Source organism: Ptiloglossa arizonensis, chromosome 8, assembly GCF_051014685.1.
Source record: "Ptiloglossa arizonensis isolate GNS036 chromosome 8, iyPtiAriz1_principal, whole genome shotgun sequence".
In the NCBI taxonomy this organism is placed as follows: domain Eukaryota; kingdom Metazoa; phylum Arthropoda; class Insecta; order Hymenoptera; family Colletidae; genus Ptiloglossa; species Ptiloglossa arizonensis.
The window spans coordinates 17,418,238-17,435,147 of NC_135055.1; the positions used below are offsets into that span (position 1 = coordinate 17,418,238).

The window sequence follows — 16,910 nt, forward strand, 5'->3', positions numbered from 1 at the left end:
GACGTTAACTCGCGAATTGGTTCCGCGGAAAGTTCGGTCCCGAATTGACACGAGCCGAGTTCTCATTCCGCAGCTCGCGAAACGAGATCCCCGAAGTTCGGCTTCGTTTGTAGCCGCGCGGTTCCGCGTGCGTTCGAAAACTTTTTCGGATCGCTGCGTACGCGGTGAGCTCTCCGCCGCGTCTGCATACTCTTGAACCGAGCGAGCTTCCTGTTTACTCGCGGCTCGAATATCCGATTTTTTCGTTTCGTTCTGCCCGAGCATTGTTCAAGCTCGTATTCTCCACAGCTGCAACGCTGGACTTTACGATGTAGCACCGAAAGGAAGCCTGCCGCGAATTAATTTTCCCTTCCAGTTTCCACTTGGTTGTTTCTTACCTTTTCGACGTGTGGTTGTTGCTCGATAAATCGATTAACGCGTTAAGTACCGTGTAGATTATCGGTGATCGATGATGAACTTTCTATGCAGGTCACTAATGACCGACGATGAAGTTTCTATGCAGGTCACTGGTGACCGACGATGAAGTTTCTATGCAGGTCACTGGTGACCGACGATGAAGTTTCTATGCAGGTCACTGGTGATACGAGATACAAGAAACAATCCAGTACGAAAAATGAACATTTTAAGATTGTGAAAAAAGAAAAATGAAAATTTTAAGATTGTGAAAAAAAAATGAAAATTTTAAGATTGTTGAAAAAGAAAAATGTAGAATATTAATGAAAGAAAAAAGAAGAATATAGCCGAATATTACTTCTAGTAATATTTATAAATATAACAATTCGATGATGGTATTAATTTGGTAGAGTTTGTTGGAACATGTTGAACAATATTCCATTTAAATAGTTTTGCACTGTATTTGTAACACTTCTTAAAAAATGTCCTGATCTCGGATAATCTTCCACTTTCTTTTCGCAATTTGTCGTGTAATGTTCAACTCGTTGAACGGTGGAGAAACAAGGGAATGGAATGGACATTTTGAGCATAATTGTAAATAAAATATAAAACGTAGAAACTATTTTTACATTCCTTAAGAAATAAAATCCTCGTTCTGTTAAACTCGACCCAAGAAATGCAAAAGCGTCTTTCCTCCTCTACGTCGTAAGATAATCCAGACGTTATTTTCGAGCTCAGGCATTATTTTTATCTCGAGACACGCGGTATTTTTCGCAGAAACTTCCGCCAAAACTTGCAACAGCGACGAGTTAACAAAACTGACGCCGGTATTTCTCTAAGAACTCGCGACTCTCCAGACAGAGCTTCTGCCCTTATTTGCATCAGCATTTCTACTTGCAAAACGAGTAGTATTTTGCAACTGACGAAGTTACCTCGAACCTCTGAAAGCAGGTGGTTGCGAAACAGTCGATAAACGACGAATTAGAATGCCATCGAATAATTTCACCGATGTCTACGACCATCGTTTGCATTATAATGGTAATTTACAATAACAGTTTATAAATGGGAATACAATACCTCTTATAAATTATGATTTATTTTAAAGCAAACGTGTTTACTAGAACAGTTTAAGATATTTCAATTCGTATTAAATTTATTCACGAATAAATACGAAAACTAGTCAACTGTTTGTTAGAATTATAAAGTAACGAAATTATTCTTAAACAGAGTTAAACATTTTATAAATTTCAGCGAGCTTGCAAACGATGAGTTTGGTACAGTGAACTCGGCAAGACTCGTCATTTCCATTCAAGAGGTTAATGTAACAGAGAGCAGTTGAAAATTCAGGTACACTCGGAAGGAAAGCTCGTTACCGTGGTACTGTGGCTTATTGAAAAACTATGGCAAACAAGGATTCGGTGGAATGTGTAGCACGATGATTCGAGCGTGACTCTCGAAAGTGTAACCGTGACGGTTTTCACAGGCCGGAGCGTAATTAACTTTAGGTTCGGTGAACGGGGTAGGGGAAAGTTGTCAGGGGCAAGAAATTGTCGACAATAAGAAATCACTAGAAATAAAAAACCTTTAAAGGCAAAACATTGTTGAGATGAAAAATTCATCGGGAATGAGAAAGTTGTAGGGACCACTTTTCTAATTTAAAGTGTCATATTTATCGAACGAAATAATTCTCGAAGACTCGATTCTTCGACTCAAAAAATAAAAAAAAAGAATCATCTCACAGGGCTACTCGAGAAACGTTATTCCCCGCGTTAATATCTCCGTTCGTTTCGATCCATTAACAACTCGTAAAAAAGTCTCGAAGGAGAGAAATCGGTGCGAAATTTTTGCTCGAGTTTCGGGAAACGTCTCGATTCGAGGTAGAAAATTAAGTTCGTTATAGCGACGTTTGGCGGAATAAGTGTCGTCGGTAAGAAGCTCGGCAGGGAGAGGGAGTAAAAGAGAAACGGTCGAGCTTTCAAGCACAGAGAAATCTCACGGAAAGTTCCTCCCGGGGAATTTTTCTTGGGAGTCTACTGGAACCCCTTCCGGATTTGATGGAAGTCACAAGTTCTCCCTTTCTGTCTTCCAACCCAACGCCCGTCCCTACTCTCTCACGCGGGTACCCTTCTCAGTTTCCTTTTTGTACAGGACGAGAATCCCCCGCAATTCTTTCTCCCCCTACCACCTAGCCCCCGTTTTCTTTTTTCTTTTTTCCCTTGCTCCCCTTCTCGGTCAGCCTGTAACTTAGGTAAGTGGCCACTTTGCTGGCAGCGAGAACGAGAGTCGGCGAGACAGGAAGAAGGACGAACCGGGCTCCTTGGATGTCTCAGTGAAATTTCAGTCCTGGCAGGCTAATCGCCTTTCCACGGGACGCGTCGATTATTCCTCGGGGAAGACGAACGACCCGACGAGTCTCGCTAATAAATTCGAGCCGCGATTCGGTGCGTCCAGAACCGCTGCGTTTGTATGCATTTCGGAGTACCACGTGTGTATGCATTTCGGAGCACCGCATGTGTATGCATTTCGGAGCACTGCGTGTGTATGCATTTCGGAGTACCTGTGTTTTCTCACCTGTTCTTCAAATTGGATTTTTTGTTTTCTGGTAGGAAAAAAAGGCAGATAGTATTCGAGACGAATATGCGTAAATATTTTTTTTTTAATAAATTATATTCACTCGAAATATCCTTTAATCAAACTTCTGGATTTTCTGGAATATTCTACTGTACCTGCTAAATAAATTTTTCTTTCCATTTTTGGTAAATATACTTTGAATGATGAGTTGAATTACATTTTTCCTAGATTTTTGTTGGTATTTGTACATCCGATTTTTCCTTTCTCTGATCCAAAAGGAGAACTGGTTTTTGACACTGTGTAATTTTCTAAGTAGATGTAAATTCTTTCTAGAATTGTAACTTTGTGCTTTTCGGGTTATTTATTCTTTAGAGATACTTTGTCGAAAATACAACAATTTCATTACAAATGAAATAATTAACGTTCGTTTAATGTTTGTATTATATTGTAACGTTTGTAATTATTTAAAAGATGGTTCAAGTGATTATAAAATTTACGAAAGTATCGCAGAAAAGAATCATTCACGAAAAAAAAACACACACACAATCGATAATGTAAAAAAACTTATTACCGTTATAAATTATCCGAAATTGTTGTATATAGAAAATGATCCCTTTTTCGCCAATTTTTCAATTTCCTGTGATTTCCTTCCACTCTCGCTAAAAACGACGGTTTACGCGATCCAATTGCGGACCAAAATCCAGCCACAGTTTATTGTACAGCCCACCACGCTCACCGGAAGCTCGCAAATTAAGTTTGACGATGGACAGAATGTAGGTAGGCATTCGATAAACCGAATAATTTCGTTTCATACGCGATACTCATTACCCATGCATATTTTGGTGCCTACGTTAATTACACTGTGCTAGATTATCGTTACTCAATCCCATCGATAAATATTTCATAGAATGTGCGCCGTTCTAATTATAGCAACAATTATCCGAATATATCGTGTACCATTCTCTTATTACCTCCCCGATTAATTTACCAGACTGTTATTGGCCCAGATATAATTACGTTTCCTCCTTCGTTGCTCGATATTAATTAACCGTATCAATTTATTTAAGTAACCGAAGAAACTCGACGGAAATACTACAAAAAAAAAAAAAAAAAAAAAAACAGAAAAAAAAAGACTACGTAACTTTACATATTCGCGAGCCAATTGAAATTAAATCTCGTATATTTATCTCCGTGTCGGACGGTTTAAATCATCACCTCGCCGACGATCTCACGCTAGAATGATTAGTCGGTTAATTAACGTTATTTGCCCGGGAAGAAATTACGAAACGTTTCGCGCCGCTTGGTTCGCATCATCGAATTAATTAATTCCACAGATATCGTCGCGAAATATCCCTTACGTCGTCCCGGTTTTCCCGTTCGCGTACCTAATTCCCGAATAAAGTGAAATAAAAACGAAACGACGGAATCTGCTACGCTCCGTTGCTTCTTGTCGAGCGAAACCGCTGATAACCTCGAATAAAAAATTCACCTCTATGTAACGCCGGTTCTGAGCGACGTCAGATAACGTTCACGTTACCCCTTTTACCGTGGTGGTAAATTTCCTCGGTCCTCTTTTTTACAGCCCACCGACCCCTACCACCGTGGTCCCCCTCCCCCCGTTGGAAAAATTTAATTTCGCGAGCTCACCGATATTTTCGACTCCGAGGGCGTTCGCTTTGCTCTCCTTGCTCTTCTCGTCCCTGTTGCACACGTCGCCCGTGTTCTTCCACCACTTATCGTAGAGAATCTGTATCACGCCCTTCTCCTGCAGCTCCAGAATCGCCAGGGATATTTTATCCCTCCAGGGTGAACCTGCATATAAAACGGACTCGTTAGGTTCTGGTCAAGGATTCTTTGCTACGAAACGGTGATCGAAACCTCGCCCAGGGTGCACACCGCGAGCGTGGAACTTGTTCAAGGACGGTTCTCGAATCGATCGGTCGAAGAACCGGTGGTGGTTCTTTAATTCGAGAAGTTTCGAAACTAATGGAAAATTACCATTCACCGTCGGTCGTGGGAATATTTAACAATTTTTACGTTGCGTAGAATACGAAGTGGATGATTCGAAGCGAAGTGGATAGTAGTTAGAAGTAAGGGAAGTGAATCGTGTAAGAAATTTGAGAAAGTAACAAGAAGGAAAATTACTCTTCGAGGGGATGGAATTCAATTCGGTCGTTACGGTAACTAACACTTTGGAAATATTCTCGCAGTGCCTGGAAACGATTCTTTTTTACCTTTTCGTACAATTATGCAGATTTTAATTCCATTTCGATCGTGCTCCGGCTACCTGGCCATCTTTTCTTTCTTCTCTTCCGTGGTAAGTTCCACAATGTAATTGATAAACCATCGTTGCAAGTTTGACCTTATTTCAACCATTTCCCAACTACCTGGTCGTCTTTCTCTTTTTTCGTTTCCGCGAGTAAGAAGATGCTGAACCGAATATATCATTAACATCGATGGTTCGACTTCTTTCAACCACGGCTCGGTTAACCATGGAAGGGTAGTTTCCCTTTAGTTCTCGACTTGTGGATCGACCTCCGAAATTTGTGGAACGCAATGAATATAATATGCTTCTCGAAAATTCTCAACTTCCTTCTAATCAGTTTCGAGCAGGAGATGGAAAGTTTGCGCAAGGGCAGCCCCCTCTTCTCGACTGCTTTATTTTCTTCGCGTCCGTGAAAAACGAGGAAAGGAGGCCGCTGGGAGAGAAGCTGCCTTTGAAATCACCTCAAAGGTCGAACGCGTTTCTTCGAGGTCTCGTTTCTTTGAGAACGTCTCGGGGAATCTTTTCGGTGAGCTTCGAACCGCGGCCGAATGTAATTGCGTCACTCCTCCGGCGATTCGTTGTTAAGTGCCCGGCAAAATGCGAAATTAAAACGCGAACACGTTGCTCCAATTAGGGGAATTGCCGCACCGTTGCAGCGTGTAACTTCTCACCACTTTCCTACGCGAAGACGAGCCACGCGGATTCAAAACACCGTGCGTATTCGAGTCTTTAATTAGGGCGTTCCGTGCCCGCCCGACGACCCCAAGCGCCAAAGTTCCCCGAATTATTTCTACCAGGGTGTCTCCTACACTGGTCGTTCGAAAAGATTATTTTTTTGCAACGTCTCGAAACTTTAAGTGACGGAAAAATTGTTCACAAATCATTAGCTCGAAATTTGACCAACAGAAAGACGAATATGTTTTGTCGGAAATTTAACGAGAAATATTTTACTAGAGTTATTTAACAATTTAAGAGAGCGTTATTTTGAATTTTCATAATTTTTTGGATCTTGGAAGAATGATTTCCAAATTATCAGTTTGAAATTCGCAATCAGTGAAACTGAAGTATCGAGGTAACGATCTTCTCAAAATTTGGTACAAACATAAGTAGACTAATCGTAAGTACATTCTAATCACTGTTCTTGACTAGAATATTTGCAATAATTTTGTCTCCGTTAGAAAAAAATACTTCACTTTCTCTCGCAATTTCTTTCATTTTTCCGGTACGTATTCCCTTTTACATTTTGCAATATACTCCCCCGGTGAATTAATATTTCTCGTTAAAAAAAAGGAATACATAGATTCTCTTGAAATTCGTGCCGATACGCGTGGAAAATTGTCGAGAAGCTTTCGTCGATAGTGTTCTCGAAAAAAATTCCCAATGAACCGCTCTCTTCCAGTGTTCCGGAGTACAGAGCACCCTTAAGAATTGCAGTTTACGCTTCTCTTCACCCTCGGGGCTCGCAATCGTCGCGCGAGCTACAAATCTCCAGACTTTACGATGTTTTCTGCAAACAGTGTTGAACGTCTTGGCACCGCATTGTAGCATAACGTCTCGGTACAAACGACTCTCGAGGAAAATTAAAAATGTGCAATGTTTACACCCTTATTTTTGCACTTTGCTGTTCCACGCGTTGCGAGCCGACATCCCCACGGGACAATTTTTAATCGTGCCCAATTCTCGACAATGTTGCAACACACGTGGTCCACGATTCACAGTACAGGATGAAAATTGAAAGCGAAAAGTGTTTACCATTCGTCTGCGATTCACTTCTTGATTGCATATATTCCCACAGGAAAGGAAAAAATGCATCCACGTGCAGCGAACGCAACGACGAATTATTCTTCAAGTTTTTATATCGAAAAACAATTCCTCGATAATTAATCGCATTTGGTGAAAATTGAAAACAAACGAACACAGCGTTTGTTTACTTCCTTTTGTGTACCTTCCGAATGCATTTGCTCGCGCGCGGACGAAACGATCAAATAAATGCAATTACTCAATTCTTTCGGGCGAAAGAAATTATAAGCGGATATTTGTTACACAATCTGACGCACGAATGGAATTTCGTAGCTTTTTTATGGCCGATTATGCGAGTGAGAAACTTTACGCGTCGGTACCAAAATATCTGTAAATAATATAATTTTTTAAGATGTCCCAATTACGCTTATACGGTGACTTCCTATAATTATTTTAGAAGCTATTGGACTTAAAAATCGTTTCACATTGGAGACTCTTTCATTTGTGAGAATTTGTTCATACGTTGAATACGATGAATCGATTACCAATTAATCGAATATGTACAACAAAGTACAAAAGTTATCACTCGAATGGAAACGATTCTTATATATTAACAATCCAGTGTGTGTGACAGATATTCGACACGAATAGTAAAATTATTACTCATTGTTATATTAGGACAATTTCAATACCTTCTACTTACATTACCTAGGTTCTTTATGCTCAATTGATACACATTAAGTACAAACATGCAATATTTATGCATCGTTGCGTAAAACAAAAAACCAAATATAATATCAAAATTGTTCTACGATTCATCGTACATTATTCCGTTATCGAACAAGTTATAAGGACCATCGACAATTATTGCAACATCTACCCCAATGAATCTTTCTTTCCTTTACCTCTCGATTCGAAATCAATAGGATGAATCGAGGAACAAAAATTAGGAAGAAGCAGTGGGTTGATTCACTGTTTCATTTTCCAAATGGTGTGTTTCTTTTTTTTTTACACAAAATCGATTGTTTTCAAGCACATCGAGCAGAAGTCGAAACGATACGAAGGTAGGTCCGATTGTTTTCCAATATTACCTTTAGGGGTGGCGATCCCGTAACCTTTGCTGTCCAACAGGCCGCCGATTTGCGTGAGATTGCAATCCCGTTGCACCGCATAATCGAGCATGGTGGATTCCATTAAGAAAGCGTAATTGCTCTCCAGTACCTTCTTCACTCCCTCCTCGTAGCTCTGCACGAACACCGACTTCGACTTTGATTCCATGAACCTCCACATCTTCTGGTATATCCCGATTTTCGAATCCTGTTATTTCAACACAGAGAACAAGCCGCGAAATGATCGAACGCTGCGGAGTGAACACTCTCCGCGCCGCCATTGATTTCCTGTTTCCCCTTTCTTGGAGAAACAACGGGGAACCGAGGGTCGGAACTATCGAAATACCGTGGCGTCTGGCAATTTCTACGAATGTTCTCTCTACACCGATAGAGAATGTTCAATCAACGCCATTTTCGATTTTAACCACAATTTCGAAACGTTCGAATATAAAGATTGTATTATAAATAACCATCGTTGGAATCGATTCGATATTCGCTCGTTTCTCGACGCTTTCTTTCTGAAATTGTCTAAAAATCGAAAGGAAGAATATTTTTATATCTTTGTGTACGATAGACGAATAATTCTACGAAAGTAATTTAACGCTTAGAAAACGTACAGGGAATTTTTCAAACGGTTTTCAAATATTCAAATACCTGCTGCCTTTGTTTATAGAAAATCAAGTAAGATATTACTGAACAAGTTTAAAGGTACAGGGTGTATCCTTCAAGTTCGACCATCGTTTGTATCAATTTCTGAAAATATACAGAAAGAAATGTTTGAAAAATAATTTGAATATAGACAATTTCTAGAAGAAACATTTTTATTCTCTCGACAAAAATATTTATTTCGAGAATAGGTAGTCGCACCTGAAAAATAGTAATCGAGCTTAAACGATACACCCTGTAAAAGTGAGAAGGAAAAAGTCGATAAATTTCTCTCGATTCGGTAACAATATTCAAGCAGCTCGCTGTACGAAACCGAAATAAGTAAATGCGTGCTCACGGATCTGAGAACAGGAACGACAATAATATTTCATTAATTCTAAATGCGTAGCAAGGCGTCTAACGTGGAGGACAAAGGGTTAAGTAACTTTCCAAGAGTTCTCCATTGACGTCTTTGTTCTCTTGGAAGCCGAGAGCTCCCCGACCACCCCCCCGGTGCACGCCCCTTTCAAGAATAAATCCACGATGAAGGTTGCGCGTAAAATGTAGCCTCAATAACGCGGCATTAATGTAATGCAATAGCGACACGCCGTTCCAACGGATTTTCAATTTAATAACGTTAAGAGTCCACGTTTAAAGAGCCCTTGGAAATTTAACAACGCGAATGCGGGTTTCATTTCGAGGCGGCGCGAAAATTGCCGCGCACGTTCCGTTGGAATAATCACTCGAATTAGTTGCACGGAGCAGGGGGCGGGGATGGGTGGGGGTGGCGATTAAAACCGGCGAGTTTATGGTTTTAATATCACGGGATGATTTACAGGGAACAAACCAGCGTTTCCCCCAACCGTTCGCGAGATATACACGTTAAGAGCTCTCCTACACGCTATAAGCTCTCGAGCGGAAAACGCGTCCCGGTAAGCTCCGCGCGCTCTCGATGATTTTCGCAATGTTGAAATATTAACGTCACGATCTAAATTCCCCCACCCCTTCACCCCTCCACCCCAAAACGTGAACATTCGACCCGATAATTGCCAACGAATCGCGTTACGCAACCGTGGCGCAAAAGTGGCGCCAATTATCCAGTCAATTTCTGTTTCGTTTCGGAGGTCGTTTAAAAAGTTATTAAAATCGTAACGCGTGGCAAGAGCTCCGATACGATTCAAAGGACACGCGTTAATTCAAATTAACGACGAGGCGACACCGCGATGGGTATGCTCGTTGTTTAAATATTAATAGGATCGTTCGTTTTATGCATTTACGGGGGCATGCAAATACGGTGTGGGTAACGTCGTATGGGCTTGCACTTATGCGACGCGTAATGTTCGCATCGGTGTATTAATTAACGAAATAGAAACGCGAGGCGAGAGGATCGACTTGGTTACTTGCTTTTTTTTCTCTCTCGAACGATCATTATTCCCGGAGCTGTTCTTTCGAAATTACTCGGGCGATCCGTTAGCGTCAAGTTCTCGTTTATTTTGTTCGCTGTTAGGCTCGGTTTAACGCGACGAAACGATCGATCTTCTGGTACTTACTCTGAAAAATGTCATCGTGCTCCCGCCGTCCAGTGTGCCGTAAGAGATCTCGGTTTGCTCCGCGAGATCGGCCGCGTTCTCGATCGGTGTTATCATTCTCTCCACTGTTAGAAAGGCGGCCAGATTCGCCGTGTAAGAAGATATGATGATCAGCGTGAAGAACCACCAGATCCCGCCCACTATTCTCGTACTAGTTGCCTGATAATGACGATCGATACTCTACTTAGTCACCGGGATGGCAACCTGCCTACGCGAGCAATTCCTTTCCGACGATCGCACCGATTTCATTTCAGTTCTTCGAAATTCTCACCATTCGTCACGGTGCACCGTCATCGAACGTTAAAGAATCGAGATAACGAAACACCGGGGATGATCGACGACACCGTGGTTCAGAATCGAGACGACCAATTAGATTCAAAGTGGCTGAAACGTGTCTCGCGTGCGTTGGTTCGTGAGAAATTTGTATAGAAAAATGAATTGAAAAGTAACACTCTCTGTGGAATGAAAATCGTTCGAAATGACGTTTGTACAATGTGGTACAATTTTACATTGAAAATTCGGGGACTTTTGTTTAATAATATTCTCGGTATGATAGATAACTCGAGATTCATTTGAGGATTATTTTGTGAACTTCGTAGGAACGTTTCATTCGCATAAAAGTACGTACAAATGACAAATAAAAAGAATTTAATTCTGGGGGTGTTCCATTGAAAATGAAAATTTCGATAAATCAACCATCAGAAGCGACAAAGCCGTGTTCAAAGAGGCATGAATTTATTACCACCCTGACAAATCACGATGAAAGAATGTAGAGTTCCATTGACACTCTTTGAAAGGGTCAGAAAAAGTAAAATATGTTTCGATGTTCAATTATTGTACATTGTGCAAACGACAAATAAAAAGAATTTCGTTCTCAAGGTGTTCCATTGAGAATTAAAATTTCAATAAATGAACCAGCAGAAGCGAGAGAGGAGTGTTCAAAGAGACGTAAATTTATTATCATTGTAACAGGCCACGATGGAAGAATCCATGGTTCCATCGTGAGCCATAAGTCGCTCGATTGTTCGCACGGTGATCGTACGACGATTCCTCGCGGCGGTTCGATTTACCATCCGCGAGTGGGAAGTCGACGAAGAGCATCGACGATCAATCGAAACCGCGTCGAAGAAGATGCATCGAGATCGAAATGATTTACGACCCTCGGGGCTCCCATCGATGCTACATTCCACGCCACGACCGAAGAATGCAATATGCGGTTCTATTTATGCATCGCGGGACCGCTAATGGCATATTTCGAGCCATTAGCGGCAGCGAAACGATCAAGCCAGATACTACCGTGCCAGAGACATTTCTAGGCAATTCCTTCGCGTTTGCTCTTCGTACGCTTCTTGGCGCAAAGACGTTGCTCAAAGTTCGCTCGTAATTATCAAAGAGAACCAGAATCGAACGTTCGATCTTTGGATCGAGAACGAGAAGAAGGGTGTCAATTTTTCGGAAAGATTGTTGTTTTTCATCAGTCGTCGATCGACTGGAAAATAAATTACCTGGGTGGTTAAAATGCAAAAGACACTTCGAACGATTATTTCGAGAAACAAAGAATTATTTCTCTCACGTGATGAATTATTTCTCCACTACTCGTGAGTCGGAAAATATTATAGTCGAACGAGATAGCGCGAATTGGTAATTCTGACTCGTATTATTGCATTGGAACAACCCATATGAAAAGCTACCGGACAAATCGTATATTTGAAAAGAAATAGTTTCATTTGCATTTGAACCACCATCGTGGAAGCCAGGTGTTACCACAGACGAGATATTGGAAAGACCGGACATTCGATGAAACTTTTTTATACCGTGACTCGGGGAGCATTAGTGCCCCCCTCCCTCTACCATTTCCGCATTATATCCGGGGTTACCGATTTGGAATTAAATTATAGATATTTTATCGATCAGTGAAAATATTCCGATAGCAAGTTGCATTTCTTTGCACAGCTTTATGTTCAGATAGGAATTGAATAATTTCGTATGGGACGTTGGAATAGTTTTGTAAGGGGGAGGTTAATTTTTCAACGTGTAGGGAATACATATTCGTGAATTTATTGAAGAAAAATCGCTCGATGAATTTATACGATTTACTTTCGGTAGAAAGGGTCATTGTCTACCACTGAAAGAAATTATCATGTCGATTGCACAAGCAAATACGATCAAACGATTTATTATCGCATATACTAACGAACGCAACAACAGTGTCCGCATGATTCAGATTTCCACAGTTGTTCGATGTAAAAACGAATGGAATTTTATTAAATTTTATTGTATTGGCTGTCGGCCGTCGGAGCCCGATAATTAAATTTCGAAAAATTGATCAAATTATCAACTTTAAGGGAAAAGTGACATTTCACGCGGAAATTTGCTCCTTTATCGGTTAATAAAAAATTGAAATATTGAAAAATTGAAAAACGTTCCCGACAGGTCAAAGGTAATCTCATCGACCGCTCGCCAAATTTCGTGCAAAAATATTGAAAACCGACAGAATTAGCAGTCAATTATTATCAATTGTTTACCGTTTGATAATTTTAACGGTCACTTCATTAACTTTTAATTCTCTCGTGAAACGTTTCTAATCTAAATGAAACGCGAAATTAAACTCGAAAAAGAAAAAAAGAAATTCATTTTCCAGAACTCATAAAGGTTCAACGTACGTAAAAACAAACACGATATTACAACAATGAAAACTTTCACCGCACAAACGAAACTGCGTACATTTCCACGAAACGCACTCTCGATAAATCCGCTCCTAATGACGCAAACGTTCTCCCGTAACGCAAACCTAAATTACGCGTCGAAGAGCGATACGAAACTTTAAAGCGTAGTTCCCCGCTTACAAGACATGTCTCGTATATTCGGGGCTCCAAGACTCTTTAAATATTACCAACGTATCGAAATACGATATAATGACTCCGAAAATGGTCTCAGTTCTCGATGCTAAAATGTTCCATCGTCCCTGAAATTTTCCAATCTACCTCTCGCGTTTACACGAAGCTGTGAAAATTGTCAAAGTATTCACCCAGAACGCGTATGGTCGCTCGTAAGCAATGAAATGTCCGTGTCGTTCCGCCATCTCGGGAAAAAGGAATTGCTCGCCACCTATCGGACGATATTTATTCGCATCGTCCACGAAATATTCTTCGAGAGACACTTCGTTGTCCCGTTGTCTCCATTTCCGCGCGGAACGCCTCGTTGTAACGCGACGAAGTCCCGAGCGGATTTCGCGCGACGATTCCACGCGCAAACCCGTTCGTCCGAGCTTTTCACGCGGAGGAGTCCATGGATATCGCGCAATTGTTCGCAGAGTCGCAACGACAACCCCGCATGTACATGCCACCAGAGCCGGCTAGCACCATATGTTGTACAGGTGTGGTCCCTCGTCTCTGGGTTATCGGAGGATCGCTTAAGGGGGTAGTCCAGGGTGTAGTCTGTGTAATTGACTCTCGTATTGTTGCACGTTCCCGAGATTTTCTCGAAAATAAACACTCCGGAAGAATCGCGACGAAATTCACAGGGAGAGACACGAACGGTACTCACTGTGCGGGAGAGCTTCTCGCGCGTTCGATGTGTATGCATTTCGAACGCCTATAGGCGGTTCACGCACGGTATGGGTCGGTGGAGTACTTATAGACGTTGATTGCGGTGAAATGGTTAAGAATGTGCGAAAAATCTTTTCGCAAATTGATTTTAAACGCATAATGAACGCCCATGGGCGTTTTCTGAACGATATCGGTCGATGGAGTACTTATAGAAACCGATCGTCGCGTACAGATGTGCGGAAGAGTTTTTTATACGATAAGTAGATATGCATTGTGAACGCCCATGGGCGTTTTCCGCACGGTTAAAATCGACCGTGGATCTATAGGCCTCCATCCCAGTGAAACGGTTAATATTTTTCTATTTTATTTGACGACTATTTCCGATCAGGTACTACCTGTAGATGATCAGTATTAACGATATTTTGCGCGAATAATTCACAGAGTGGATAGTTTTGTTGTTTTATTTAAATAAAAAATGGACGTCCAGACCTAACCCAGTTTACCCCCTTAAGGAAAAGGTTCTGTCCTTTCGTGAAGAGAAAATTAGGGTTGATTCTCCTCTCTTCCTGTTAACTTTGGAAGTGACTTCACCCCTGGTACCCATAAGTTTCGTTTTCTTACGTGTGTTTTACGAGTGTCCAAGGAGACTATAGTTGTCGGGGATAAGTGAACCGCGAGGTAGCAGCTATTTGCAGCGAGTGGCTCGGGGTTAGGGAAGCGGTGTGAACTAATCGACTCTTTTTCTCTTTGCGCCCCACGACACGCCGGAAGGTGCTCGAAATTGGATGTTTTCGTTTGCGCTAGGCTCGAGTGTTTACTGCGGGTTTGCTCCTCGACGCCGAGCGTCTTTTTATTGACGCCGCGGGGGAAATTTTCGAAGTCGAAGCCGGTGATCCCGATCGAGAAATTCAGCGCAATTTAGCCGTGAAACTTTTCGATGGAAAAGAATTTTTTAACTGGAAAAAGTGTACATTTAATTCAACCATTTTAACGATTTTAAAATTCTCGAAAAAAATTCTCCGATTTTAACGAACGAACATTTTATTCCATAAATTGTTTTCGGATCACGATAGGTAAAGTAAAATTTTAAATTTTAAATTTTAAAGCTGGAAGAATGTATTTTTTAATCTCCTTTGTCAGGGTAAATAAATATAAATGAATGATAAAAACGTCGAATAATCATAAAATACGTTACATGGCACGATATTAGAAATTGTAGTTTTTTAATTATTTTTCGTCGAAATTTGACCTCGATATATTTTCTAGTTCGAAAGGTAGGTAAGAATTTCATGAAATTTCTCAACGAGGATCATTGTCCGATAGGATGATTGTTATGACGCGTTTTTAACCAAGATCTTAATTAGTTGAAACGATTGAATGGATGATACCGTTAATGATAGAATTCGGTCAGGAAAAATATCCACGCGACGAGAATGCAATTAACAAAAGATAAGGTGCTTGGCTGCTATGTGCATGCAGGGGTGACATGCGTTTACTCGATGCGTCGATTATGTTCGTTTCTCGCGTACTATTTTGCGATGTTCATCGGTGTAATTGAATTTGAAAATCTCGACGAAACAAAAAAGAAGAAAAAAAAAAAAAAATAAAGTGTACGCCATGACGCGGAAAAAATTCGTTCCATGTTTTTTTGGTAAAACAAATCGTTGTTTCTACCGATGGACGAAAATGTTTCAATTTTCCAACATGTCTGGCACACGCGGAACTACAATACCGCTAAATTGTGTTTATCCTGTGGTAGGAAGTCTGCCGTTTCAATAAACCGAATAAAGCAATATGTAAACGCAATATTGTACACAAACAATTTTAACGTATGTTCTATACCGGTCAACGATTACTTTTTACTTTCTTCCTTGTGTTTCCATCGCGTTTGTTTAGAATATTGACAACCTCTGGCATATTTAAAAATTTTGTAAATCCGCAGGCAGGGTGGAGAGAAAGGAAATTTTAACTTTCCAATTTCGGAACGACAAATTGAGACATGTGGAAAAATCACACAAAAAAATATAAATTAACAATACCAAGAATAAAGAAATAAATCGATGCTTGCGTAAAGGCAACTCACCGATAACAACTAAAGACTCTTTGCGGAAAACAATGTGGGTGTAAAAATTGAAAAAATTACATTTTTTCTTCTCGAAAAATTTGCCACGTTATAGATTCCTTCTTTCTCGTGAAAAAATTACATTTTCGACGTTTACGTTAGTTTCTACAGACTCCTCGATCCTTTCCACCAAGATTACACGTCGTCGCGAAAAAGTTCACAGGGAAACGAGTTTTATTTATTACTTGGTAATTAAGAACAAGAGTTTCGCGCGAGTGTGTAATCACGAATGGCAGTACACTTCCAGGAACGAGGGAATCGGTTTCCAATATTGGAATTGTCGAAGTGCTTCGACGCAACATTAACCGATGAACATCCTACTCTATAAAACACGATGTTCGATCTTATCGTCTCTATTGTCGGAGTGGCACGATGTACTCATATGGTGCTTGAAACGGTTTTCTCGGTTCATATGTCGATTTTCGTGAAACGGAGCAGCTTGTTGGATATCGTTTACCAGAGCTTTTGTACCTCGCGTCTGAGTGATTGTCCCCCCTTCTTCTTCGCGTCTCGAAACGTCGTCGAAAATGAAATTGCCTATTTCCGTGGTCTGCAGCTTGCGAACAAATGAAGTATAAAACGAGTGCAGGATTTTCGATACCCTCGATTTTTGTCGCAACTTTCTTCCCTCGGTGCATTACACGTAATGGAATTACGTAACACACGGCGAATACCGTAAAGATCAATTGAAATGGATACGAGGATTTTCCAAGTTAAAATTGGGGACTAATTTATTTTCGGATAGAGGAACTTATACGCGGATAAAATACAGATTAGAGCCCTCTTCGCGGATTACGTCCCTCGAATAGGAATTTTTTAAGTTAACGTCGAAGAGTGTTTGGATTAAAGGAACTTTCACGAGTTTAAAGTAGAAACTTAAACATTTCGAGGTAGAGGTAAGGAAGTTTGTAAGTTAATATCGAAAAT

At 40.7% G+C, this 16,910-nt stretch overlaps 1 protein-coding gene across 4 annotated transcripts in view; it reads right to left on the minus strand.

Annotated features, from left to right (window-relative positions):
- The window catches only part of LOC143149884 (glutamate receptor ionotropic, kainate 2), a 247,214-nt gene that overhangs the window by 15,010 nt on the left and 215,294 nt on the right, over window positions 1–16,910 (minus strand). For all 4 annotated transcript variants that reach the window (XM_076317675.1, XM_076317674.1, XM_076317673.1 and 1 more), the window contains exons 13-15: window positions 10,275–10,472; window positions 8,062–8,287; window positions 4,612–4,776 (exon numbers count right to left, since the gene is read on the minus strand). In XM_076317675.1, coding sequence (XP_076173790.1) covers window positions 4,612–4,776; window positions 8,062–8,287; window positions 10,275–10,472 — 589 coding nt within the window. The remainder of the gene's footprint in view (window positions 1–4,611; window positions 4,777–8,061; window positions 8,288–10,274; window positions 10,473–16,910) is intronic.